The following is a 25,033-nucleotide window of genomic DNA, read 5'->3' as shown; positions in this document are numbered from 1 at the left end:
CCAAGGGCTGGGCTTCCAGGAGATGCTTAAGTTGGTGGCTATTTCCCAGCTCCTGATGTGCATGGAAGTCTGAAACTCAGCCTGGTCAGAAACTTAGGAACAAAAGGGCTGCAGCCAGTGCTAGTCCTACTCAAAGTAGGCTAATTGAAATTAATGTACACAACTTGGTCCTACTGATTCCAACAGGTATACTCTGCGCAGGACTTAGCTGGCTACAGCCCAGAGTAAGCTTTGCCCCAGATCTTCCTTCCCCTGTGGTTTCCAGAAACTGGTATTCAGAAGCATTATTGCTTCTGGCCGTGCCGGTAAATTGCAAGTTAAACAAAATAAAGCAAGAAGAAAATGACTTCTTTACAGACTGAGCTGTGTTTCAAGCTTTCATGGAAATGAGGAACTGGGGACTAGTCACCAGCATCAGGCTCACAGCCTGTACTTGTTCCGCTAGCCGGCCAGGCTCCCTCCAGGGGCACGTCCTCCTCACAGTTCGCGGCATGACAGGGCTTCGAAGGAATTTCCCTGTGGTCACCTTCTGCTCCCCCACTTTCCTGCCAAGGGATAAGAATAACGCTTCCAGCCATGGACACCAGCTAGGAAGGAGCTGCTGTGTCCTGGGCAGGGAGCACCAACCCACCTGCCTTCTTGCCTGCCATACAATCTTGCTTAGACCAGGTACGTGTGTGTGTGTATGTGTGTGTTGGAATCAGGCCTTAGGAGGGAGCTCTTTTGACTCCCCCAGGGAAAGATCTGTCCATTTTCCCTATAGCCCTTTTTTGGGGGAAGAGTCAGTTCCAACGCTCAGTGGTTCTAGTGCATTTGAGTGGGTTCTAGTGGTGACAGCACTCCTCCTTCCCATTAATCCAACCTTTTAAATAAGTAGAGCATTACCTGTTGTTTATTGTAACAACAGCCTTGCGAGGTGGGCTGCTAGCATCTCTATTTCACAGACTAGGATTTCAAGCTGGGAGAAAGCAACTTGCCACTGAGTCCCTGGCAGAAGGAACGTGTAGATCAAGGCAGGGAGCTGTGATTTCTGGCACTTTGGAGGCAAGGCTGGTGTAGCCTGCCCGAAACTGGGCCCTGAGCAGGGAGAGGAGCCAGAGGCGAATCCCTCCGCTGGCTCCTTTTCTCCAGCTCTCCCTGGGTGTGCAGCGAAAGCTGCTCCAGCTCGGAGCCCCCGGAGCCTGCAGTCAGAGGCCCTGCAAAATGACCCCGAGGATTCCCAACGTCCCCTCCCCAGAAAACGGACCTCCACTTCCAGGCTTCCCCTTCCTGCTTTCAGCACTCAGGAGCCTCCACCCCGCTTCCCGCTGAAATCCTTTCCAGATGTGACGGTCGGGCAGCTGGAGAGGAGGTGGGCCCGGGGTGTGTGTTTGTGCGTCCAGCGTTGTGGGGCAGAGTTGAAGGCGCAGCAGGAGCCTGGGACAAGTGTGGGATGACAGAGAGCGACTGGCCAGGACAGAGGCAGCCTCCTCGCTCCTTTCCCTCTCTTGAGTCTGGTTTCCTCTGTCCCGCCCAGCAGCCCAGGGGTTAAGACGGTGAGGGATCAGCGCAGGGCTGGCTACTTCCTTCGGAGCTTTGGAAAGAGCCCTCTCCTTGTGACTGATTTTGGAGAGAGCAGCCGAGAGCAGGCCAGGCGCCGTGGGCCAGGAGAACGCCCCAGCCTGCTCCAACTAGGAACTCGGCTGTGAATGGAGATCCTGCCTGGGGATGGGGGAGTCAAGGTGAGTAGGCAAGCGGAGGGGTGTGTGGGATCATCCAGCGGATGATGACGATGATGTGGTCTCCGAAAGGCTGACGTGGGCGCCCAGGTCCCTGTGCCCCTGGGCAACCCAGATAGGCGGGGTACAAAATAATAAATTATTATTACTATTCGCAGCTGCAGGAGCAGCCTGGAGAAGGAGCTAGTGTTTATGTGCCCCGGAACTCTTAAATAGCGCACTTGGGGGGGGGGGGGGCACAACACTCGCTTTTCGAAATGCTGTTTTTTCCTGCAACATGCCTGAACACAGCCTTCCCCAACCTGGTGCCCTCGGCGTCTTTTGGACTTCCATCAGCTCCAGCTAGCACAGACACCGACACCTGGGACCAATGAGATTCGTAGTCCAAAACATCTGGTGGGGAACTGACTGGGAAAGGTGGCTTGAAACATCTTTCTCCCAGGTTTTGGGGAGAAATAAGGAACTTGAGATTTTAAACAAATTTTGGACTGCCCCAAGCATACATTCCTACTAAGAGAAGAGGGTTCCTGCCCCAAGTGAGATGTCCTTTGCCCCCCACCCCGCTTTGTCCCCCACCCTGCTGTGCCCACCATTTATAGCTTTTTCTTATACATAAGGAACTGACTGTTTTTCAACTCACATTCTCAATCCTATAAAGCCATATATGGTTTAGGTCCAGGCTGTCTGAATGACCATGTTCCCTCATCCAAACCTGACTGGGCTCTTCAGGGGAGGGCCTTCTCTTGGTCCCACCACCCTCATAGGAATGCTTGGTAGGGATGCAGGAGAAGTCCTTGGTGGGTGCCCCTTCCTAGGGAAATTAGACTGGTTTGCTCCTGTTTGTCCTTCTGCTTGACAGGTGAAGACTTTCTTCTTCCAACAGGCTTTTGGAAACTGGATGTTTCTAAGGAAAGCCCTGCTGCTATAATGTTTTTATTGCAGTGATATCTCTCTGTGTGTGTTTATTCCATTAAATCTTAATTATTTTGTAAATGATTGTTAAGTTCTATGTTTTTAGCTGTTTCTACTTTAGCTATACGAGGGATGCGGGTGGCGCTGTGGGTAAAACCTCAGTGCCTAGGACTAGCCGATTGCATGGTTGGCGGTTCGAATCCCCACGGCGGGGTGAGCTCCCGTCTTTCGGTCCCAGCTCCTGCCCACCTAGCAGTTCGAAAGCACCCCCAAGTGCAAGTAGATAAATAGGTACCGCTTTATAGCGGGAAGGTAAACGGTGTTTCCGTGTGCTGCGCTGGTGCTGGCTCGCCAGAGCAGCTTCGTCACGCTGGCCACGTGACCCGGAAGTGTCTCCGGACAGCGCTGGCCCCCGGCCTCTTAAGTGAGATGGGCGCACAACCCTAGAGTCGGACACGACTGGCCCATACAGGCAGGGGTACCTTTACCTTTTACTTTAGCTGTATACTGCCTTGAGTCCATGTCAGAGAAAAGGTGGAGGACTAATAATAATAATAATAATAATAATAATAATAATAATAATAATATACAGCTGGCCAATTTTGACACTGTCCTATGCAGGAGATGGTTAGCTTCTGCCTGCTCCAGGGTTTTGTGGCACCTTAAAGACTAAAGAGCTCGTTTTGTCAGATACATGAAAGAAGGATGACCCTGAGTTGCAGGCACATATATAAGAGGTTGAAAAGGGGATTGTGAGCAGTGAGGTCAGAAGGAAGTATTAGACAAACAAAAAATGTACAGAAGATTACCGGTTTAAGTATTAATAGAGGCTATTCACTCAAAAAGTTCTTGATAACACAGGCATCTTGGCACTCATAAGCCAATCAGCACATGCCATTCATCTAAAAAAAGAACTACCTTTGTCACAGCAAGTGATAGCACTGCACCTTTAATGAACTGCAATTCAGTGGTTTCGTATTGCAGGCAGTTCCTTTGAAACTCCTTTGTTTAAGGGTAGCTGCTCTACAGCCAGTTACAGAGTGTCCTGGAAGGAGAAAATGTCCCCCTGCTAATTTTTAGTTATTGCCATTGCTGACACCAGAGTTCTGTCCATTTATTCTTCCGAGTGGAGACTGGCCTGTTTGTCCCATGCAGACTCTAGAAAGGCACAGGTGGCAGATGATGATATGCAGATCGCTCCAGAAGAGGCGAATTAACCCCTCATGTTGCAGATGACATAGTTAGGTCCTGTAATAATGTTGTCAGAGTTGTTGAGGGCAAGCACCAGAGAGGGGTGATCCTGTAGACATAGTGTACTTATGCTTTCAAACAGCTTTTCCTTCACTGAAGGGATTGCGAGGAACTCCGAAAGAATCTTTGCAAAACTAGGTGAAAGGACATTAAAATGACAAATGTGATTCGGTGTAAGTGAAAGATGAACACTGGAGGAAACATCCTAACTTAATATATTTGCTTATGGGGTCTGAACCAGCAGTGACTTGGGCCTCTGGCAGATAATGTGATAAACATGTCAACCTATTGTGTGGCAGCTGAGAAAAAGGCAAATTCCATGCTAAGAAAGGGATTGAAATATCAAATATATTCAAATATCTGAAGGGCTATCACATGGAAGATGGAGTGAGCTTGTTTTCTGTTGCTGCAGCGGGTAAGACCAGAATCAATATAGATTCAAATTACAAGAAATTACAAATTACAAGAAATGAGATTTTGACTAAACATTAGGAATAACATTCTTTTCTTAAAAAAATAGTTTTTATTAAATTTTCAATTTTTACATTTCAGAATAAACATTTTACATACTTTTAAATATCCAGTGACTTCCCTTCTCCTCCTTCCATGGTTCATTGTACAAATCTTCCATTCCTGCATATTTTGCTATAACTGTTTAAATCAGTTCTCCATTTTTACATTGTTCAAACATTAATCACACTGTTGAATTTATCTTAATACTGCCAGCGTTTTCAGCGGCGTGCAATTATTTCCATATATTCAATAAATATTTTCTACTCTTCTTACAATATATGTTTTTCTTCTCTTATTCTATGTGTTAAACCTGCAAGTTCTGCATATTCTAGCACCCTAAGTTAACAATCTTCTTTACCTGGGACCTTGCTCACTTTCCAACATTAGGAATAACTTTCTGACAGTAAGAGCTGTTTGATAATGGAAAGGACTACCTCGAAAAGTGGTAGTCAAACCTTCATTGGTGGTTTTTAAACAGACGGTTGGGGACTCTTTATCTGTGATTCCGGCATTGGAGGGAGTTAACTATGATGCTATGAAAAAAAGACTGCCAATATAACAATGCTTTTATTCAGATCTATGGGATGACCACACTTGGAATATACTGCCCATTTCTGGTCACCTCACCTTAAAATGCTGTTGTAGAGTTGGAAACAGTTCAGAAAAGGGCAATCAAAATGATTGAGGGGGTGGAGCAACATCCCTATGAGGGAAGATTACTGTGGTTGGGGCTTTGTAGAGAAAGTTTAGAGAAAAAGGAAGGAGAGAAAAGAGAGGAATGATAGAGGTATATATGAAATTACACCTGGTCTGGCAATAGCATTAAAATCTATGGATGACCTCTATCCAATGTTGGGTGATTCAGGTGATTCCTGCCCTGATTCTAGGGCAGATGAAAGGAAGGATTCACACCCACCCACCCTGCCCCACCCTCCAGGAGTGAGAGAGAGGCAGGTAAAGATTGCATGCACTTTGAAGCTGCTGGCTCTCAGTTCCCCATTAACTCTCCCACAGGGCCAAGGGAAGAAGTTGTCAGCAAGGTTGGGAAGCCTCAGTGACCTTCGCCCATCTCTCAGCTGCTTGATGATTAACTAATGAACCAGGATCAGTAAAACCCCAGAGCCCACATATAAGAGGCCTGCAGGTCCTTGCCTTCTCTTTCTCACAGATTCACTCTCCTGCCATCCTCAACCATGGCCAAAGGCTTCTTCATCAGCAGGACGCTGGGCATAGTTGGGATTGTTCTTGCGGTTGCCGCTGTGGCCACCATCATTGCTCTGGCGGTTGTCTATGCAGAGGAGAAGCAGAAGTCAAGCAATGATGCATCTGACCCAACCCCATCTAGCTCCATCTCTACTGCCACTACCACCACCAGTGCTACCACCCCCAGTGTTCCTGGCACTACGGCCAACCCAAACGACCCTTGGAATCAAATGCGGCTACCCAAGACCCTCGAGCCCGTGCACTATGATGTCACCCTGCAACCCTTCCTGACCCAGGATGCTCAAGGACTCTATGTCTTCACGGGCAACAGCACAGTGCAATTTGTGTGCCTGCAGCCCACCGACCTCATCCTCATCCACAGCAAGAAGCTCAGCTACATCGAGCAAGCGGGGAACCTGGTCTCTCTGCGTGGGGTAAACGGGTCCACAGCACCAGCCATCTCTCGGACCTGGCTGCAGGAGAAGACTGAATACCTGGTGGTGCAGCTTACTGGAAGCCTCCAGCAGAATGCGTCCTATGAGCTGCTGAGCAGCTTCCGTGGGGAGCTGGCGGATGACCTGGCTGGCTTCTATCGCAGTGAATACATGGAGGATGGGGTTCGCAAGTAGGTGGAACTGTGTGTGTGTGTTTGTGTGGTGGGGCAACCCTACAGTTCTATGGTTCTAAGAAAAATACAGTTCCTGCAGCCAGTCTCTGTGTCTGGGAAGATCTCTGGACAAGCCTGGCAGGGTGCGAGTTGGGGAGGCTATAGACACTGGATTGTGTTATCAGCATCTAAAGCAGGGGGGAAGCCAGAGCCATCCCTCTCTGCTGCCTGGCACCCACCTGCCCGACAGGCTGGGCTTCTCCTCCCACCTGGCACCAGGTCACCAACCCTGCAGCTCTGGGGCAGCCACAGAGATCCCTAGCAAGGACCTGGAGGAAAATCCACCCAGAGTGGGACATTGCAGCAAAGGGTGGTGCTGCGGATGAAGGCAAGGGACTCCCCAGCCATTTGTAAGACTCCAAAGCTTCTCCTCCCTGCCCACAGCTGCTTTTTCCCTTTTGTAAGTCCCTGATGTGTCCTCCCTAGGGCCTCTGTAGAACCGCAAACCACAACCTGTTGTTTAGTTTGATGTGGAGGTGCCCCACCCCGGGTGGCTGATCCCCCATAGCCCTCTTGCCACTCCTTCCTGCTTGCCTTATGTTGAGAGGAGACCAGTTTACAGGAGAGCAAAGTGGGACAGATGTGACATAACACCGTTAGCAGGGACCTGGTGCCACTGTGGTGAGTGACTAGGTGACATTGCTTGAGAGTCTCCAGAGTTGAGCTCCGGGACTGCCCCCACCCCATGAAGTGCCCACCCCCACCCCCACTCCCGTTCTAGGACAGAGTAATGGCCAAATCAGGCCTGGAACTTCTGATTTTGGGATGGAGACTGTTGCTATTTGACTCATAAAAGGGGCTATGCCCCCCACGCCCCTGCTCAAGAGCTCCAGGTAACTCTCCACCTGCACCCAACCTGGGGAGCTTCACCCACACCTACCTCCTCCCATGGTGGGTGTTTGCATTGCAACTTGCCTTGAAAATATCTGGGGAGCTAAGAAGCAGGGCAGACCCTGGAAGACACAAGCCCCCTTTTCTTAATAAATCAGGAAGACATGGCATGGTGGGTGGGTGGACGGACCTGGGGAACATGCACTGACCAGCCTCTGTCCTTCTCGCAGGGTGGTGGCCACAACGCAGATGCAGGCGGCTGATGCCCGGAAGGCCTTTCCTTGCTTTGATGAGCCGGCCATGAAGGCCACCTTCACCATCGTGTTGATCCACCCATCTGACCATGTGGCTCTCTCCAACATGCCTGTGCAGAGTAAGGGGGTGAAGGGAGGGTGGGGCAAAGGGACTCCCCTTGGTGGTGGTGGTGAAGCACACCTGTCACTTCCTCCTCCTCAGTTTCCATCTGTGTTCATGACCCCCTCCCTCCTCTCCCAAGAGATTGCGGCTCTTTCCTTGTATGGGTAGAAAGGCAGGAGGGAAGAGCCAGACTGGAAGCAGGAGGAGACTGAGGGGGAGCTTTCTGTGCCCACACTGAGTGCCTCTTGCTTCCCACAGGAACTGGATGATGTTCCCATTATGCAGAGTCTGGAGTCAGGACATGCTTGGGGTGGGGTGGGGGGTCTGTGTCCAGTGGAATGGGGGAGAGAAGTCTTTGAATCACCAGAGGTTTGGGATCCAAGAGCTGCTGAATCAGCCTTCCTGAAGGGAAGAAGCCTGTGTAGGAGGAGGGAGGCGATTTCCCTTGAGAGCTCAAGTACAGAGGCTCACACCAAATTCCCAGCCAGAGTCCAAAGCGTCCATTAGGATGCATGCTATATAGGCAGATATGTCATCTTACCTGTTCATCCTCTACCCAATCACCTTCTGCCACACCAGCACTCCGCCCTCTCTCATCCAACCACAAGTGACTCAACCCATTCCCCTTTTTTACTGTGCCTGTCCGACCCCTCTTTGTATGTTGAATGGAATTGGTTTTCCCCCTTTAACAGTCAGCTGTCAGGTTCCTCTTTAACTGGTTCTTCCCAGGCTTGTGGTCAGTTCACACTGGCCTCACTATTAGTAGGCTTAACAGTAATTCCACCTCAGCCATCAGGGCTGGCACTGTTGGGAGAGAAAAGGAAGCAAGTGAGGGCAACTGGAGGGAGAGAATCCTGCTTCAGAATGGACTCAGCCACAGAGCAAAGGAACTGTGAGAGCAATGCACAGCATTGAGCTGGGTGCTGTCATTTGAGGGCAGGACCCTCTTGCCTCCTCCTTCTCTCTGGGGTAACAATGCCTGTTTGCCTGGTGTTAACTGATGACACTCACAAGGTGAATGGCCACATTCAGTCCAACAATGTAGTCTACCAACTGCACTGGGATTGGGACCCTTGGACTCCAGAAACTGCAAATGCAGACAAAACGTTATGGGGTTTTGGAGATAAACAGGGGTGATGGTTGGGTCTTGACTTTAGGCAAGATCAGCAGAGCAGGTTTATGGTCTCTCCTCCTCCCTGCACTCTAGGCACCACACAGATGCAGCTGAACGGACAGCTTTGGAACCGGACAGTATTTCAACCCACACTCAAGATGTCAACCTACTTGCTTGCTTTCATCGTCAGCCAGTTTAACTATGTGCAGGGACAACAGAATAACGTCTCGGTAGGCGTGGCAGTGGGGGAGACCACCTCCTTCTTTAGGGCCTCGGGAGCTCTCCCTGCTCGGAGGGATTTCTGGGCACCTATTCCAGGCAGGGACCCCAGGCCCTGCTCCCACCCAGGCTTGGTCTTCCTCTGACAATCCTTGCTGAGACATCCCTATTCCGTTTCAGATGCGAATTTGGGGCCGCCCTAAAGCTATTGCAGAGGGCCAGGGAGACTACGGCATCAAAGTCACTGGACCCATCCTGGATTTCTTTGAGGGGCATTACGCCACACCTTACCCGCTGAGCAAACTAGGTTGGTGCAGAAGCAGGAGGGAGGGCTGAGCCAAGCTTGGGTGGGAAGTGGACAAGGAGTGGGCTTTGGGAAGGGCATGCAAGGCTCTGGCAGGGTCCTAGAGCCCTCCTTACTCCTTCTCAAAGCCTGGTGAGTGCTTGCCCAGCTTTAGGAAGGAGGGCTCTAGGACCCTTTCAGAGCCCTCACACCTCCTTCCCGAAGCTGGGCAAGCGATTCTTGGGCTTTGAGAAGACCCTCTCTTTGGCTGCATGCCCAGTACCTCCACACCATTCACACTGCCCTAAATCCGCCTCTGCTCTTATGATTTGTTCCTGCTTATTCTGAAGCCTGATCTCCACTGTCAGAGACATTAAATGCCTCTGAATGGCAGTTGCTGGGAATCACTAGTGGGGAGTGTTGCTGCTGCTGTTGCACTCAGGTCCTGCTTCTGGGCATCACACTGGGATATCTGGTTGGCCTCTGGGAGGATCGGATGCTGGACCAGATGGGCCCTCCTTGGTTCTTATAACCTTCTTCTCCTGACTGTTCAACTGTTTCCACAGACCATGCTTAGAGAAACCTAGGATGTTCTGGATGTCTTGGGCTGCAACTCCCATCAGCCGCAGCCAGCTTGGCTGTGCTGGAGTAGACAATACAACCATGCTGGCTGGGCCTGATGGAAGTTAATAGGATGACGGTATGGTAGCTTTGGAAGAGACCCAAAGGCTCATCTAGTCCAAGCCCCTGCAATGCAGGAATCACAGCTAATCACAGAGGTAGCTCAAGACACCTGGAAGGCAGCAAGGTGGGGAAACCTGGCTTGGGACTTCTGTTCCTTGTGGCTGAATGATAGGGCAGGTCTGCAGCCCCTCCAACTCTTTACAGTATGATAATGCTGTTCACAAGTGGCTTTTAATATACACAGCACTGCTTGTAAAAAGTCCTAGGAGTGACAACTGACTCCCAGCTGTGGAAGCCTGGCTGGTGGTCCCAGCCTGGCTCATGGGACATTCTCTCTCCAGACCAGGTTGCCCTCCCGGACTTCAATGCTGGCGCCATGGAGAACTGGGGGCTGTTGACCTATCGTGAGAACTCCTTGCTCTTTGACCCGCTCTTCTCCTCCATTGGGAACAAGGAGCGGGTGCTGACCGTCATCGCTCACGAAGTGGCCCATCAGGTACTCTCTACGGGTTTTGGAACCACACGGCCCACTTGAGTGGGGAGGGGGATCTTGCACTTGGGTCCTGTTGATGGGCTTTCCCCTGGGGTACCTGGTTGGCCACTGGGAGATCCGAGTGCTGGACAGGATGGGCTGTGTTCTGGTCTAGCTGCAGGGCTCTTCCCAGGAACCTCTGCTCAGTCAATAGGCCCTCTTCACTCTCATTGGCCGTTTTCTGAAGCCTTCTCCCAGCCCATGAGCTGATTGTTGGCTGGGCACCTGACACACTTCAAACCCACCCAATACCATGCACCAAGGGAGTATTTGAGGGGGCTTCAAGGCTGACTAACCTCCTGCTTCCCCACCCCCAGTGGTTTGGGAACCTCGTGACCCTCCGTTGGTGGAATGACCTGTGGCTGAACGAGGGCTTTGCATCCTATGTGGAATATCTTGGTGCCGATGCAGCGGAGCCCACCTGGGATATTGTAAGTTGCTTTTGTGAGATAGAACAGGGCTGGATGGTGCTGGGAGGCTTCTGAGGAATAATGCAGCTCCTGACCCAAGTCCTTCTCAGGCAGCCTGAGCTCTGCAAAGGTAGCTGGCAAAAGGAGAGGGCTGGGTAGTGGGGGTTTTGGAGACATATTCACCCTGGAAACCAAAGATGGCTGCTTCCAAGTGATCTCAAGGTCCCTGGATTTCTCTGAAGGTGCTGATAAGGTCTTTCATACACTCATTTAAAGCACCTTCACCTCACTGCAAGAATTCTGCGAACTGTAGCTTACCCCTCATAGAGCTACAATTCCCAGCACTCTCAACAAACTACAGTTCTCAGGATTTTTGGTGTGTGTGTGTGCTTTAAATGCATAGTGTACACAACCCTGGTCTCCCCACAAAACTATAATTTTCATGGCTTCTGAGAATTAAGCTGGCTTGAGAAAGAGAGCTAGCTCACTTGGTAGAGCATGAGACTCTTAATCTCAGGGTTCAAGCCCTGCATTGGACAAAAAAAAGAAAAAGAAAAGAAGAATTCCTGCCTTGCAGGAAGTTGGACTGGATGACCCTCGTGGTCCCTTCCAACTCCATGATTCTATGAAAATAAACCCACACAGAGGCAGAGTGTGGATGCGGTCCATGTAGGAGTGAGGGAAGAGCTGGTCTTATGTTGTGGCAATGGTGCGGTTGCCACTGGAAGGGGCTCCTGTGTGGCACAGGAAGAGCCTCCAGAGCATGATGGGTCCCCTTTCCAGGTAGAAAGGGATGTAAATACAGTAGCGGGCAGTGAGCTTGGACCAGGGAGAACTAGATTTGAATCCTTGCTCAGCCATACAGCTTTTGACCAGTCACTGTCCCCCACCACACACTCTTACCTAAGAGCGTTTGTTGTGAGGATGGACCATGAGATTTTGGGGAACTGATTTGCAGAAAGACCTGATGGTCTCCAGCGAAATGTACCGTGTGATGGCCATTGATGCACTGGCTTCCTCGCACCCGCTGTCCTTCCCCGAAGCGGAGATCAACACACCAGCACAAATCAGCGAAGTCTTTGATGCCATCGCCTACAGCAAGGTGAGTGTGCCTTGGGTGGCTGGGTCTGGGGGAAGGTGGAGTGCCTGCCTCTCTTCCCTTCCCAGATGGAGCAACTTTGGCTGCAGAGAACTGAGCTGGGAGCAGCCGCCGCCTTTCCCTTGGTACTTCAAAGCTAAGACTGGCAGAGGGCCACCCACCTATGAAAAGCTGGTGGTTCTGAGAGGATCAGCTGCATTACTGGGGCTCATGGAATTATCCAAGCCTGGCTTTTGGGATTTACATTTGGGTGTGGAACCATCAAAGGGGGGGGGGGGGTTGAGAGAGGACATCCTGTGGCCTCTCCCTTCACTTCACTGCCCTCTCCTCTCTCCACAGGGAGCTTCAGTCCTGCGGATGCTCTCCGAATTCCTCACTGAGGACCGCTTCAGAAAGGGGCTGCTGGTAAGGCCTGTCTTGGCAAGTGCTGGGTCGTTCATAGTGATACCTGCACTGCTCTGGGCTGGCGCTTCCTCCCCCTGCTTTGCCGTGGGGTGGGGTGTGTGGAGTGGGGAGAGACCTGGGTGAGCAAAGGGGAGGGTCTGTGTGTTCCCACCTCCCCAGCAAACTCTAATGGAGCAAAGGCAATGTGGGCTGCACACCAAGGAGGCATGGGCTCCCCAAGGGCCCAGTGGCAGCTGGGGTGGGGGGCATCAGTCTCTCTCCCTCCCTCCCTCTCTCATTCACCTTCTGTTCTCTCTGCAGTCATACTTTCAGGCCTTTGCATATGGAAACACCGTCTACGATGACCTCTGGCATCACCTCCAGTTGGTACGTCCAGTTGTTCCTTCCATTTAAAATGCCAGTGGCTGCTTCTAGTTAGGGTGGAAGGGTCATAGCTCAGTGGGAAGAGCATTTGCCTTGCAAGTCAAAGGCCCCAGGTTCAATACCCACTGATGTCTCCAGGGAGGGGCTGGGAGAGGCTCCTGCCTAAAATCCTGGAGAGCTACTGCCAGTCAGTGTAAACAATACTGAGTTAGATGGACTCAGTAAAAGGCAGCTTCCTGTGTTCCTGGCCAGGCAGTGTCTGGAGGCTACTTCTCTCAGCTGCAGGTGGGGGTGAGCCTTCTTCCAAGGGGGAGGAGGGGCTTTCATAGGTCTCCCAACCATTGTTGCACCCTAGTTAGACAATGGTTTGTTCAGTGGGATAGGGCTCATCCAGACTTGCCCTTCTCCTGTGGAACTGAGTGGTTTCCCATTTGTCCTGCACTTTCTAGGCACAGGTCTGAGAGGTTTTGCCCTTCTCTTGCTGCTTTCTCCCAGAAAACACCCTCATTAGCAATAGATTGGTGCAAGTATCAATCTGGGGAAAACTTGATTGACGTTTGCTCCGATTTGGCAGTAGAGATTGGGTTTCCCTGGGGAAAGGCAGCGGGGGCAAGAGCAAGTCTGGATGGGTCCATATACACAAGGTTGTTAAGACACAATATTGTTTGCTGTCTTGCATGAAGTTGCCTAATCCATTTTCAAAAGCCCATCCTTATTTATAAGAACACAATTGCTTTTTGTCTTCAACAGGCAAACCGTCATCCTCTTAGCTAATTTCTGGAATTCTCAGAAACATCTGGAAACTGTGAACACACACACACACACACACACACACACACACACACACACACACCACACACTCCTTGGCCAAATATATTTCCCCTGGCCTTCCTCCAGCCTCTCCCCCCACCCTCAAGGATGGGCTTTCTAGATTCTGGGTTATCTTTGGAGCTTTCCTTGAAGCCATTGACTTCTCCTCAGCAAGCATGCATTTAGCCCTGTGATGCCAGGAACTCAGGTCTTTGAATGAGCTTGGCCAAGGCTGGCTGTGCCTTGGTCCAACAGCTGCCTGGGTCTTGGACTTGCCTGCCTCAGGATGGTTGCATTGATTGACTTCCCTGGGCCCAAATGTCCCCTCTGCCCGGTTGGCTCCTTTGCAGTGCAGCTCCCTTTCAGTCCACGATCTCCTTCTTGGGCTTTTTGCTGAGCCCTGCTTCCCTGTGTGTAACAACTTACAGCTGTGCATTTGGCATCACCCGGCACAGTCGTTGCTCAAACCCTGAGCTCATTTTGAATCCTCCTCTCCTGCTGGCATTTTGCTGTCAACAGATTTTAAGCATGTCCCCCTACATCAGGGCTGCGAGTCAGCTCATCTCCTGCCCCCCTGCCCTGGGCACTACCCACTTAGACGGGTGTCAAATTTGGCTGAAGAGGGAAATGCACAGGATCTGAGTATAGCTCAGCCTTCCTCGTTTTCTGCTCTGTTCCTGCATTATCCACCACCCCATGATTTTCACCCTTCCTGCTTATTTAATTGGCTCTACCTTTTCTCTTTTTTTCTCCACCTCCTCCCCCCAGCCCACTCTGCTTTTGCATATTCCCTCAAAGGTTGCCTCTTCTTCCAGGCCTTAGGTTTTTCGCTCCCACCGGCCTCTTCTCCAGCTGCAGGAGCCTCAGTGACCGTGACCTGCTTCCATCTCTCTTTGCCACCCTTTCCCCTCCTTCAGTCGCATCTCTCACTGTTGAAGTTTAGACTGCAAGCTGCTGGGGGCAGAGACTTTCCTTTCCCTTGCTTGTGATGCTGAACAAGTCAGTGTCTCCTATGCTAAATACCGGACCGACTTCATTCTCCAGGGAGGGAGGGAGGGAGGGAGGGAGGGAAGAAGAGAGCTTTTCATGGTAGCTTTTGTTCTTGGGCACTCTTTGCTTTCTGGCATGACCCTGTGCCAACAGCTCCCCTCCCTTTCCTTCTACCTCTGCACACGACTTGATGGAGGAGGCTGAAAAGGGGAGGAACAGCTCCTTTATACCAAGTCAGAGTCTAGGTCAATCTAGTTCAGTACTGTCTACACTGACTGGCAGCAGCATGTCAGGGTTTCCAGGAGGGAAGTATCTCCCAGCTGAGAATTGAACCTGGGACCTTCTGCATGCAAATCTGATGCTGAGCTTTGCCCTTTCCCCTTAAATATTACCTTTGGGGTTTTCAACAGAACTGGGTTATTTCCTGGTTGTCCATCCATAGCTATGAGGGCTAAACCCTTATGTGGGGCTGGAGGGCTCAGCCCTAGGAGGGCACCTTGAAGCAACATAGAGTTTTGGCAAGGGGTGTGTGACTGTGACCAGAAGCCACAGCTGAGTGTTTTGCATTGATTGCATCTGACAAAGCTTATGATGCCATAATGCGTTTGGTAGGCTTGACATTGCCACAAGTCTTCTTGATTATTATTTTTTGCTATGAATCCCTGTGCCTCATTAACACTCCCTCCCTTGGACAGGCAGTAGATGAAGACAGGTTTGAACTCCCTGGCACAGTCAAAGAAATCATGGACCGGTGGACCTTGCAGATGGGCTTCCCAGTGCTGACTGTGGACACCTCTACTGGGAGCCTCACTCAGAAGCATTTCTTGCTGGACCAAACATCTGTTGTTGACCGACCCTCACAATTCAAGTAAGTAGGGAGCCCTGAGCCACAGACTCCATGGAAGGGCCACATCCAGTCCAGAAAGACCTGGAGGAAAGAGTGTGCTTGTGTCCAGAGCATTGTGGCCATTGGCAGTTCCTGGGAGGGCATCACTAGACTCCCTGGCCAGTGCACTCTCCTCCTCCTCCTCCTTCATGGAAGCCAAGAGACCTTTTGCTTGATTCAGGACAAGGGAGGACACACCTGTCTGTCTCTTTCTGCAGCTACACCTGGATCATCCCTGTCTCCTCGATGAAGTCAGATAATCCAATACCCTTGTACTGGCTCACAAGCAGAACAGGTACCCTTCACTGTTATTATTTCATTCTGGGATTATTATTTCATTCAATTGACTTTTACTCAAAATATACCCACTGAAATTCATGGCCATACCTAACTGAGGACCATTAATTTTCAAAGGGTAAAAGTTTGTTGAATACAACTTCTCCTTCTCCTTCTCCTTCTCCTTCTCCTTCTCCTTCTCCTTCTCCTTCTCCTTCTCCTTCTCCTTCTCCTTCTCCTTCTCCTTCTCCTCCTCCTCCTCCTTCTCCTCCTCCTCCTCCTCCTCCTCCGACGACGACGAAAACATGTATCTTGGGTGTGAAAGGCCAGAGTAAAGAGGTTCGTCTTCAGCATACATGTGGGGAGGGAACTTCACAACTTAAGGGATGCCACAGAGAATGCCTTCTTCTCCCAGGTGTTCTGAACCGCAGACCCAAAGTAGGCCTCATGGGAGTGGTTGGGTGCAGGATAACAAAGAAGGATGCCCAATGATCAGTTCTAGTGTTTTATTAAGAAGCAGGGTGTAGACTTGCAGCAAATCAGCCTGCCAGGTGTCCTAGCCTTTACAGACGTGGGACGGGCACCTCAGCAAGGGGACAGATTGTCCTCACCTAAGCAAATATTCATACATTTTTTTAATACACAAAGCAGTATATGTCACTTTGTCTAGGACTTCTCATCCCTTCACCTGACTAGAGGAGACGACAGGTGGCAGCTACCCAAATCTTACAGATAGTTCCCCTTTCTGGGCTCAGAGCCCAGCACCCAAGCCCATAGATAAGGATAACATCAAAGCAAGCCAGTTAGCAAAAAATATAAACATATATGAGTTCGTTGCTACAACTACCAATAAATTATGGGGTTATCTTGACTACTGAGATGGTGTTTGCAGAGCGTCCAGAACAGTTCACCTTTGGTTCAACACACTGGGCCACCCCCACAACTTTCTGAGGGTGGAGGAACTACCAAGAGGGCCCTCTCTGCTGATCTTAGCACCTGGGAGGGTCTGTAGGGAACAATATATTAGGCCTTATATACAGATTATATCCAGACCAAAGTACTGGGTCACCCCAACCTTGCTTGGTTGAGGCTTTTAAGTAAGTTTTGTAGTCAAGTAGGCAAAAGTGCACCATACTATTCCCTGGCTAGCTAGAGAAGAGGGACAGCCATCCCCATTGCCAAGAGATGCCTTTCTAGCCATCTTTCCTAGAACCACACATTGTAGCTGGGCCACTCTGAGCCCACCTTGGCAGGGGGAGGGCAGTTGGCTCTAGAGCACACGCAAGGTCACCCCTCTCTCTCTTTTTGCAGCTCAGAACTCCAACTTCTCAATTCGGACTGATCCTACCGCATGGCTGCTCCTCAACATTAATGTCACAGGATATTTCCGGGTGAACTATGACCAGGAGAACTGGGACAGGCTCCTGGAGCAGCTGAAGACAGACCACCAGGTAGCCACAGACCTGGACTCCCTTCTCCCCCTCTCTACACAACCAGGGTCCCATTCATCTGAACACAGCCAGGTCTCCATCTTCCTCCAGTTCAACTTCTCCAAGGTCTAACTGGAGAGTCTGTGAGGCAAAGGTTTCTCTGCCCCCCCCCGCCCCCACAGCCCTTGAAATACCATTCGCTTTGGTGACTGATGGAGATCTGTGTGGGGGAAATACTGTTCCTGTCTCAGTATTATTTATTTATTTATTTCATAAAAGTTATACAATACTTGATTGTATGGCAGCTGTAAACAAAATTTGCTCCCCCATATTCTATGATTTAAATATCTTAGATAGCAGAGCCAATTACGTCACTAAATTAATAATTCCAGCCCAACGTAGGGCTTTTATGCTGGCCCGTTTGAATGTTTTTCCCTCAGCATTTGTCAGGGGAAGATATCAAAACGTTCCTAGGAACAAGAGATTCTGCAGATGTTCTATGAATGTCCCGGACACTGTTGAGCATATTCTCTTTCATTGCCCACTGCACAGTACGCTCCGTCAACGCGTGCTGTCCCCTCTTTCGGCTGGTCTGGAACCCCAGCAAGGTGAATGTGTGGGACTCTACCTATCCGACGCTGACCAAAGGGTAACGGCGGGGGTAGCCGAGTTTTTGGTAGCAGTCCTCCAAGGAGCAGGTTAACAAGGAAAACCACTGATTCTAGACGTATATATATATATATGTATGTAGCCAACTGCAGCCTTTTTATATATATTTCAAGGCTTTTATATGTTATTTTCTCTTTTATGGTTTTATTTGTATAATGCCTAATAAAGGTTTGATAAGTAAGTAAGTAAGTAAAACACACACACACACCATCAAAGTGGTTTACAAAAGGTAAAACAGTAAAATCAAGGGTGGGAGGGAATTATTCTGCTGAAAATGGCTCCCAGAGTGGCTGACAACAACCAGTAGTACTATAAGACTGACTTTGCTCTCAGGGTTACAATCTAAGTGACATAGCACAAAAGGAAATGGGCTGTTTCGGACAGACTGGGAGCCCTAAACCAAGGACTGGTCCACAACTCCAAACTACCAGGAAATGTCAGCAGTGTTCTGCCTTCATCATGAGTCTTGGGCGAATGTGGGAACCTGGCCTTGCAAGGCGGGTGGGGCAGGGCTCCCCTATGCTTGGACTTGGCTTGGTCTAACACAGAGGTTTTCAATCTTTTTGAGTCCACAGCTCCCTTGACCAACTACAGTACATTCTTTCTTTGGCACCCCTGTGGGGCTCAGGAGCCCAGTTATGTCACCCCTTGCCTGCAGAGCTGACAGCCTCTCACCCTTCTTCACACACCCTCCCTTGTGGAACGTTCCCTCAGCCTCGTCTCCTCTCCTCTCCTCTCTCCTTGGGAGTCCCGAGGGCAGCTGCTGTTGCCATGCCTGGTCTCTGAGCTGCCCCCGCACCAAAGAGAGGTGCCCCCCAGAAGCTTAGAGCCAGGGCTGCTACAACAAACAGCTGTGCAAGCCTTTGGGAGGCAGAGACGTAAGAGGGCATCAGAGGAGGGAGGAAAGGAAAGAGAGACAGAGGCCAGTGTTGCCCACGACACCCCTGACCATCTTTCAAGGCACCCCAGGGTGCCACGGCACACTGGTTGAAAACCACTGGTCTTACGTTTCAGCTCCCTTCCTGCCCTCACCCTTTCCTACCAGCCTGCCCCTCCCTCCTGTTCCTCCCATCCTGACCAGCAACTTCTGTTGTTTTCCAGAAAATCCCAATTCTTAACCGTGCTCAGCTGATCGATGACTCCTTCAACCTGGCCAGGTGAGACTTTGGGTTACCTACAGCTCCCCTGTGTCTGGGAGTCACTAATCTCCATATACACCCGCAACCCCATTCAGGCCGAACCTCTGTCCAAGTGCCCTCTGGTGGCGTATGAGGATACAGCAGGGTTCTTGTGCTGCTTGGATGCAGAAGTGGCTATTGTCGGTGCTCTCAGGTCCAACCTGCCTGGTCCTTCCTGGGCTGGCCTCTGGAACCAGTGAGCCAGTCTGGGGTTGACGCACATTCCCCCGCCCACTTATGTGGAGTGTGCATGCTCTGATTTTTCCAAGGCACCTAGGCTTACTGCTGCTCTTGTGTAAAATCGAAAGAGTGTGAGGTGCCTGAGCTCGTCTGCCCAGAAATTTCCCCTTGCAAAGGTCCATTGGGTCCCCTAATAGTGACAGCAGGGCACTTTGCCCATGCTCAGGAGCTTCACATCTTCCTGGGCCAGCCTTCCACATCCTGATGCCTCTGGATGTTTTGGATTACGGGCACTTTCAGACTGTTGCAGCCTTTGCATGGGATTCAGTCACATCTTTGCAAATTTGGATTGCCTCATTTTAGTTAACTGGGACTTTTGCACAACCAAAGCTGCCCTCCCAAAAGAAACTGGCCTTTTGCAAGAAGGGAAGTGATGAGGAAACAAGTAACTGCACATTTATTCAAAATTCAGTCTAAACTATTTAATTTAATCCATTCAACAAAATGGATGGACTCAAACCAGTGATGCCAGCTTTTCAAATTCTGATAGTCATTTACACCTTCAGCACCCACTTAACCCTAACCCCTTGCCGCTTAGTACCCCCTAGGCAATCCTGCCCCGGAGTACAGTACCACCCTCATTGGGAACTACTGGTCTAAAACACCTGGAGGGCTCTAGGTTGCAAAAGGCTGCATATGTCTTACTGCTGGTACTGCAAACAGGACTCTGGGTTAGGTTTTGATCCAAGAATTGTGGGTGTGGGTGGGCAATTACTTCCTATGGTCTTGGTGGCCTTAAATGCAGGGCTGCGTAACTGTGCAGGGGATGGGAGGGGCCCCACCAGCCTGCTCCACACACACCCTCCACCCAAAGCGGTCTCAATCTTCCAGGGCAAATTACACCAGCACGGAGCTGGCCCTGAACACCACCCTTTACCTGGGGAATGAGAGAGACTACCTGCCCTGGAGTGCAGCACTCAGCAACCTGGGCTACTTCCAGCTCATGTTCGACCGCAGCCAGGTGTATGGGCCCATGCAGGTGAGCTCTGGTCGTGGTGGGCATGGGTGGGGGTTCCAGGGACGAGGGGCTTCAGGTGGGCTGGGAGGGAGGAGGAAAGAGTGTCACTCCTGCACCCTCGGAGAGCCCCCCCCAGCCTCACCCTACAAATGGCGAAGGGCATTCCCAGCCAATGCTAATCAGGGATGGAGTTGGGCAGGGGGCTACAAGGCAGGCATCGGCCCATTTCTTTCTTAGAGAGAACGTTGCCTAATGACCGCTGCGTTTTTCTCCTCTCCCTCTGCAGAAATACATCCAGAAGCAGGTCACTCCTCTGTTCAATTATTATAAGAACCTCACCGCTAACTGGACCAAAATCCCAGATGGCCTGATGGACCAGTGAGTTTCCTTGGACCGAGGGGAAGGTGTTGGGGGAGCACTGGAGGGGGTAGGCTGGGGTTGACAACTGGCCTGGTTGGGGCAGGAGAACCCTCAAAGGAGGGGGCTAATCTTACTGACCAACTGTCTCTGCAATGCAGCACCAGGTGGGGGCGGTGTCTGTTGCCTCTTGCTCCTCTTTCCAGCTCTCACTTTGGCCCTGGGCAGGGGGGAGGTGGGAAGATAAGCCTCCATCCCATCATTTCACAGTGGCAGGGAAAAGGCTGAGAGGCTTCCTCTGTGCCCGAGGAATAGTGCTCCAAGCTGGGAACCATAGCTGTCAACTTTTCCCTTTTCTTGCAAGGAGTCCTATTCAGTATAAGGGAATTTCCCTTAAAAAATGGGAAACGTTGACAGATATGCTGGGAACACACTGTGGCTGGGATTTCCAGGTCCAAGCTGCAGCCAGGAGGCCTCTTGAGTTGCTTTTCTCTCCAAGTCATAGAATCACCAAATTGTAGAGCTGGAAAGGAACTGGGTAGGTTTAGCCTGGAAAAGAGGTGACTGACAGGAGATATGATAGTCATCTTCAAATACCTTGAGGGCTGTCAATGGAAGATGGAGCAAGCTTGTTTTCTCCTGTTCTGGAGGGTTGGTCTCAAACCAATGGCTACAAGTTACAAGAAGGGAGACTAAACTTCAGGAAAAACTATCTGACACTAAGAGCTGTTTGACAGTGAAATGGTCTCCCTCTGGAGGTTGTGGACTTGCCTTCCAACGCCAATATTCTATGATTCTATGACTTCAAGGTTCATCCAGTCCAACCCCCTGAGTTTCCTTTCCCTGCCCAGGTACAACGAGATCTCCGCCATCAACACAGCCTGCTCCTTTGGCATCTCTGAGTGCCAGAACTTGGCCAGTGACTTGTTCAACACTTGGATGAATAATCCCAGCAATAACCCGTAAGTGTTTGTGGCTGTGCCTGATGGTCCAGGACAGACCTCTGGGGGAGCCGTCCACCCCTTGAGCAGGCCAATCCCTCAGGCTGGTTTGGGTTCACATCCACACCAAACAATGAAAGCACATTTGTAGAACTTTAACAGTCACTGCTTCCCCCAGAAAATCATGGGAATTGTAGTTTACCCCAACAGAGCTATGATTCCCACTGCCCTTAAGAAACTACAGTCCCTAAGATTCTTTGCAGGAAGTCACGTGCTTTAAGTGTGGAAGTGACCATCGCTTTTTCCAGATGTAAAGGTTGCAATCAGATACATCATTTCCAGTAACTCCCACAGAGCACAGAGAGATTTACTTCCAAGAAAGCATGCACATGGTTGCATTGGAGAGGCAAATCCTCTAGATCAAAGTGAAACAGCAGTGCCTTTTTAGGCCAGTCAGGCAAGTTTGCATCTCTGTTTCATTTTGCAGAGAAAGTCCACTCCTGCGGGATCTCAGGACACAAGAGTGATCCGTGTGTCCTCAGCTGCTGCTTTGCCAGTTAATCATAAATTTAGTTTATTTATTTAGCAAGTTTTATATGCCGCTTAATCAAAAACAAATACATTTCTAAGAGTGGTTTGCAGACCAGTATTATTATTGTTTATTTATATCCCACTTTTCTCCTGGACCAGGGCTCAAGGTGGCTTACAAATAAAAATTGTGGAACAAAGCTAAAATAAAAGAACTAAAAATCATTAAAAATCAACTAAACACCAATAGGATTAAAACAGTATATATAAAAATAAATCCATTAAAAATAGGATCTGTTAATAACAGCAATAAAATAGTAGCATAAAATATTCACTGGGGTGTAAATGCATATCTTAAGGGCGTAAAATGAGTATTTTAAATTGTAAAACAGAAAATTTATTAAAAATTATGCAAAAAATGAATCGTTTCTTCATTCTCGCCTTCAGGATCGCACCCAACCTGCGCTCTGCCATCTACTGCAGTGCCATTTCTACAGGTGGGGAGGAGGCCTGGGACTTTGGCTGGCAGATGTTCTTGAATGCCACCGTGGTGTCTGAGGCTGACAAGCTCCGTTCTGCTTTGGCCTGCAGCCAGGAGCCCTGGATCCTCCAGAGGTGAGGTGGCCCCAGCCGGACAAGACCCTTGTAGGGTGGAGGTGGGGATGGGGAGAGGATGCGCCAGGCTTCTTCAGAACCTAGGGATGAGCAGGGGCCAGCCTTCCTCTGGTCAGGCCTGTGGCCCCTTTCTCCTGGGAGATGCACTCCCAGGAAGCAAGGGGCAGATGTGGTCTTCAAGGACTGAATAAGGTGGAGAGAGGGCCAGGTTTCAGCCAGGAGAGGGCCTCTTCATGCTAGCCAGTGGCGCCAACTTGGGCCCGCTTTCACTGCGATGGGATGACGTTGCAGCGCAGTGCGAGCACATGCGCTAGAGAGCCACAGCAGCACCTGAACCAGGGCCTGAGCCTCCACCGTGGGGTCTCTGTCTGCCACACGGCCTCCACCCACAGCTGCAGTGGGCCCCAACAGAGGCCCATGGCAGAGTTGCAGGCCCTGGCCCAGTTGCCACTGGGGCGCCTGAATGCCAGAGGTAAGGCAGCGGTGGTGGTGGTGGTGGTGGGGAGGTTGGGCAAGGGTGAGGTTTTGTGGGTGCCCAGACCCCCAGGAGTTGCTGCCAGTGGTGCCAACTCAAGGACCTGCCCCCATCCGGTTCCACAGGTACCTTGAGTTCTCGTTGGACCCCACGAAGATCCGCCGTCAGGATGCCACATCCACCATCATCAGCATCTCCCGCAACGTGGTTGGGCAGGGCCTTGTGTGGGACTTTGTCCGGGCCAACTGGAAGACGCTCTTTGACCAGTGAGTGGGGTGATTTGAGCTGGTGACAGGGGAGGGGCATTGGTTGTGTGTGCCCAGGCTCACCCTTTCCTCCTGTTACCCCCCTACCCACCGAACCAGGTACGGTGGAGGCTCCTTCTCCTTCTCCAACCTGATCCAGGCAGTGACGCAGAGATTTGCTTCTGACTTTGAGCTCCAGCAGGTAAGGACCGTATACAGTCGGATGAGCAGGAGGGAGGCCCATGCGGAGTGTGGGTGGGGGGCAAACACCTTGATGAGCCAGAAGCCATGACCCTTCACAGGCCACCCAAAGGATGCCAGGCACTCCTCAGAACACCCAAGGCTTGGTGGGGTGCTGGAAAGACCACCCCATGGATCTGGGCCACAGCCTCCCCCAGTTCCAGACTTGTTTAAAGTGGGGCCTTCCAACCTGCCCTGGGCAGCCATACTTTAATCAATAAGGGTTATAGTATAAATTAAACAACTGACTTTTTTAAAACAGTTTTTTTTTAAAAGGGGCTGCTCAGGTGAATTGCTCACCCATCCTCCCTGCCCCTCTGCCCACCCCTATGGCTACTGTTGTGTTCATTCTTTTTCTTTTAAAATATATTCCTTGCCTTCCACTAGCAGGTCCCAGGGCAGGTTGCAAAAATTTAAGATTAAGTGTTAAGAAGTGGGCCAATTCTTTACAAAACAAAATGGGTTCTGTTCCATATGGGTTGCTAATATAGCAAAGGATGGTGTTGGTTACCCCAGTGTAACGCACATGGCACTTTTTAGTTAAAAATCCACAATTGCTTGTTTATGTCCCACCTCCCCTCCAAGGTGGAATATACGTACATGTGATAGATAATTCCTCAGCACAACCACCCTGCAAGGTAGGTTAGGCTGAGAGAAACTGGGGCTGGCCCCCAAGGTCATCCAGTGAGCTTCATGGCTGAGTGGATGTGTGTGGATTCGAACCCAAGTCACCCAGGTCCTAGTCCAGCATTCTGACCACTTCCTCACACTCTCCGATGATGACAGTGACGACCCCTTGCCTGCTTTCTTTCCCTCCCGGCAGCTGGAGCAGTTCAAGGCAGACAACGCGGATGTGGGCTTTGGCTCGGGGACACGAGCACTGGAGCAGGCCCTGGAGAAGACGAAGGCCAACATCCAGTGGGTGGCTGCGAACAAGGAGCCTGCCCTGAAGTGGTTCCAGAGCCAGCTGTGAAGGTCTGGGGGATCAGGCTGAGGTTGTCCGCAAGCAGTTTTGCTGCCTGTCTTTCCACGGTGCTCTGGAGTCTCCCTTTACTGCCAAAGCTGTCTCTTCTCCCCCATCCTTCTGTGAGCCTCGTCCTGCTCCTTCCTGGCCACTGAAGAGGTCTGGCCACGTCCACCACCCCAGATTCCTTTCTGCCCTGGGGCAAACGGGCCACGCTTGCTTCTTCGCACTGCCCAGAAGCCCCTTCTCTTGCACTGCCTGTTTCCACATCTGCCTCAGGGGTCCTGGGAGGGGGGAGGGAGGGGAAAGAGAGAGGGGTCCCTCTCTCGACCATGGTGATGTTCCCCCACCCAGAAAGCTCTGTATATTTTTATACCCCTAACTTTATAAATTTTTAAACCCTAACTTTATAAATTAAAAATAGTATCCTGAATTATATGCCCAGGCTGTTCTTTAATTTATCAGTGGGAGGGGTGGGGTTCTCTGTAGCTCTGTGTATCCCCCCCCTAAAAAAATATCTTTGTGAATTGAAAGAGACCAAGTCTTTGGGGTTGGGGAGTGGGAAAGAGAAAGAGAAAGAGAAAGAGAGATAACCTAAATCAGTGATTCCCAAACTTTTTCAGGCCACTTTCCTTTGGTTCCATAAACTTATCCCCAGTGCCCTGCTCTA

The 25,033-nt window shown here is 50.6% G+C and overlaps 1 protein-coding gene across 4 annotated transcripts in view; it reads left to right on the top strand.

Moving 5' to 3' along the window:
- ANPEP (alanyl aminopeptidase, membrane) overlaps positions 1-24,801 on the top strand; it is a 32,358-nt gene extending 7,557 nt beyond the window's left edge. Inside the window, exons 1-21 of one of the 4 annotated variants that reach the window (XM_083713105.1) lie at positions 1,111-1,721; positions 5,409-6,222; positions 7,326-7,468; positions 8,660-8,796; positions 8,966-9,092; positions 10,094-10,248; positions 10,602-10,715; positions 11,653-11,796; positions 12,133-12,198; positions 12,499-12,564; positions 15,057-15,229; positions 15,466-15,542; positions 16,835-16,974; positions 18,724-18,779; positions 19,872-20,019; positions 20,285-20,376; positions 21,207-21,317; positions 22,272-22,439; positions 23,040-23,180; positions 23,280-23,361; positions 24,223-24,801. In XM_083713105.1, the coding sequence (XP_083569231.1) occupies positions 5,588-6,222; positions 7,326-7,468; positions 8,660-8,796; positions 8,966-9,092; positions 10,094-10,248; positions 10,602-10,715; positions 11,653-11,796; positions 12,133-12,198; positions 12,499-12,564; positions 15,057-15,229; positions 15,466-15,542; positions 16,835-16,974; positions 18,724-18,779; positions 19,872-20,019; positions 20,285-20,376; positions 21,207-21,317; positions 22,272-22,439; positions 23,040-23,180; positions 23,280-23,361; positions 24,223-24,372 (2,925 nt within the window). In that variant the 5' untranslated portion in view covers positions 1,111-1,721; positions 5,409-5,587 and the 3' untranslated portion in view covers positions 24,373-24,801. Of the gene's footprint in view, positions 1-1,110; positions 1,726-5,408; positions 6,223-7,325; positions 7,469-8,659; positions 8,797-8,965; positions 9,093-10,093; positions 10,249-10,601; positions 10,716-11,652; positions 11,797-12,132; positions 12,199-12,498; positions 12,565-15,056; positions 15,230-15,465; positions 15,543-16,834; positions 16,975-18,723; positions 18,780-19,871; positions 20,020-20,284; positions 20,377-21,206; positions 21,318-22,271; positions 22,440-23,039; positions 23,181-23,279; positions 23,362-24,222 lie in introns of those variants that run through there. The other 3 variants (XM_083713107.1, XM_083713108.1, XM_083713106.1) reach the window with 3 other exon arrangements.
- Positions 24,802-25,033: the final 232 nt, after the last annotated feature.

Source organism: Podarcis gaigeae (genome assembly GCF_964106915.1).
Source record: "Podarcis gaigeae genome assembly, chromosome: 14".
NCBI lineage: Eukaryota > Metazoa > Chordata > Lepidosauria > Squamata > Lacertidae > Podarcis > Podarcis gaigeae.
Note: the sequence above shows the minus strand (reverse complement) of the source record. Positions and strands in the feature narration are given on the sequence as shown.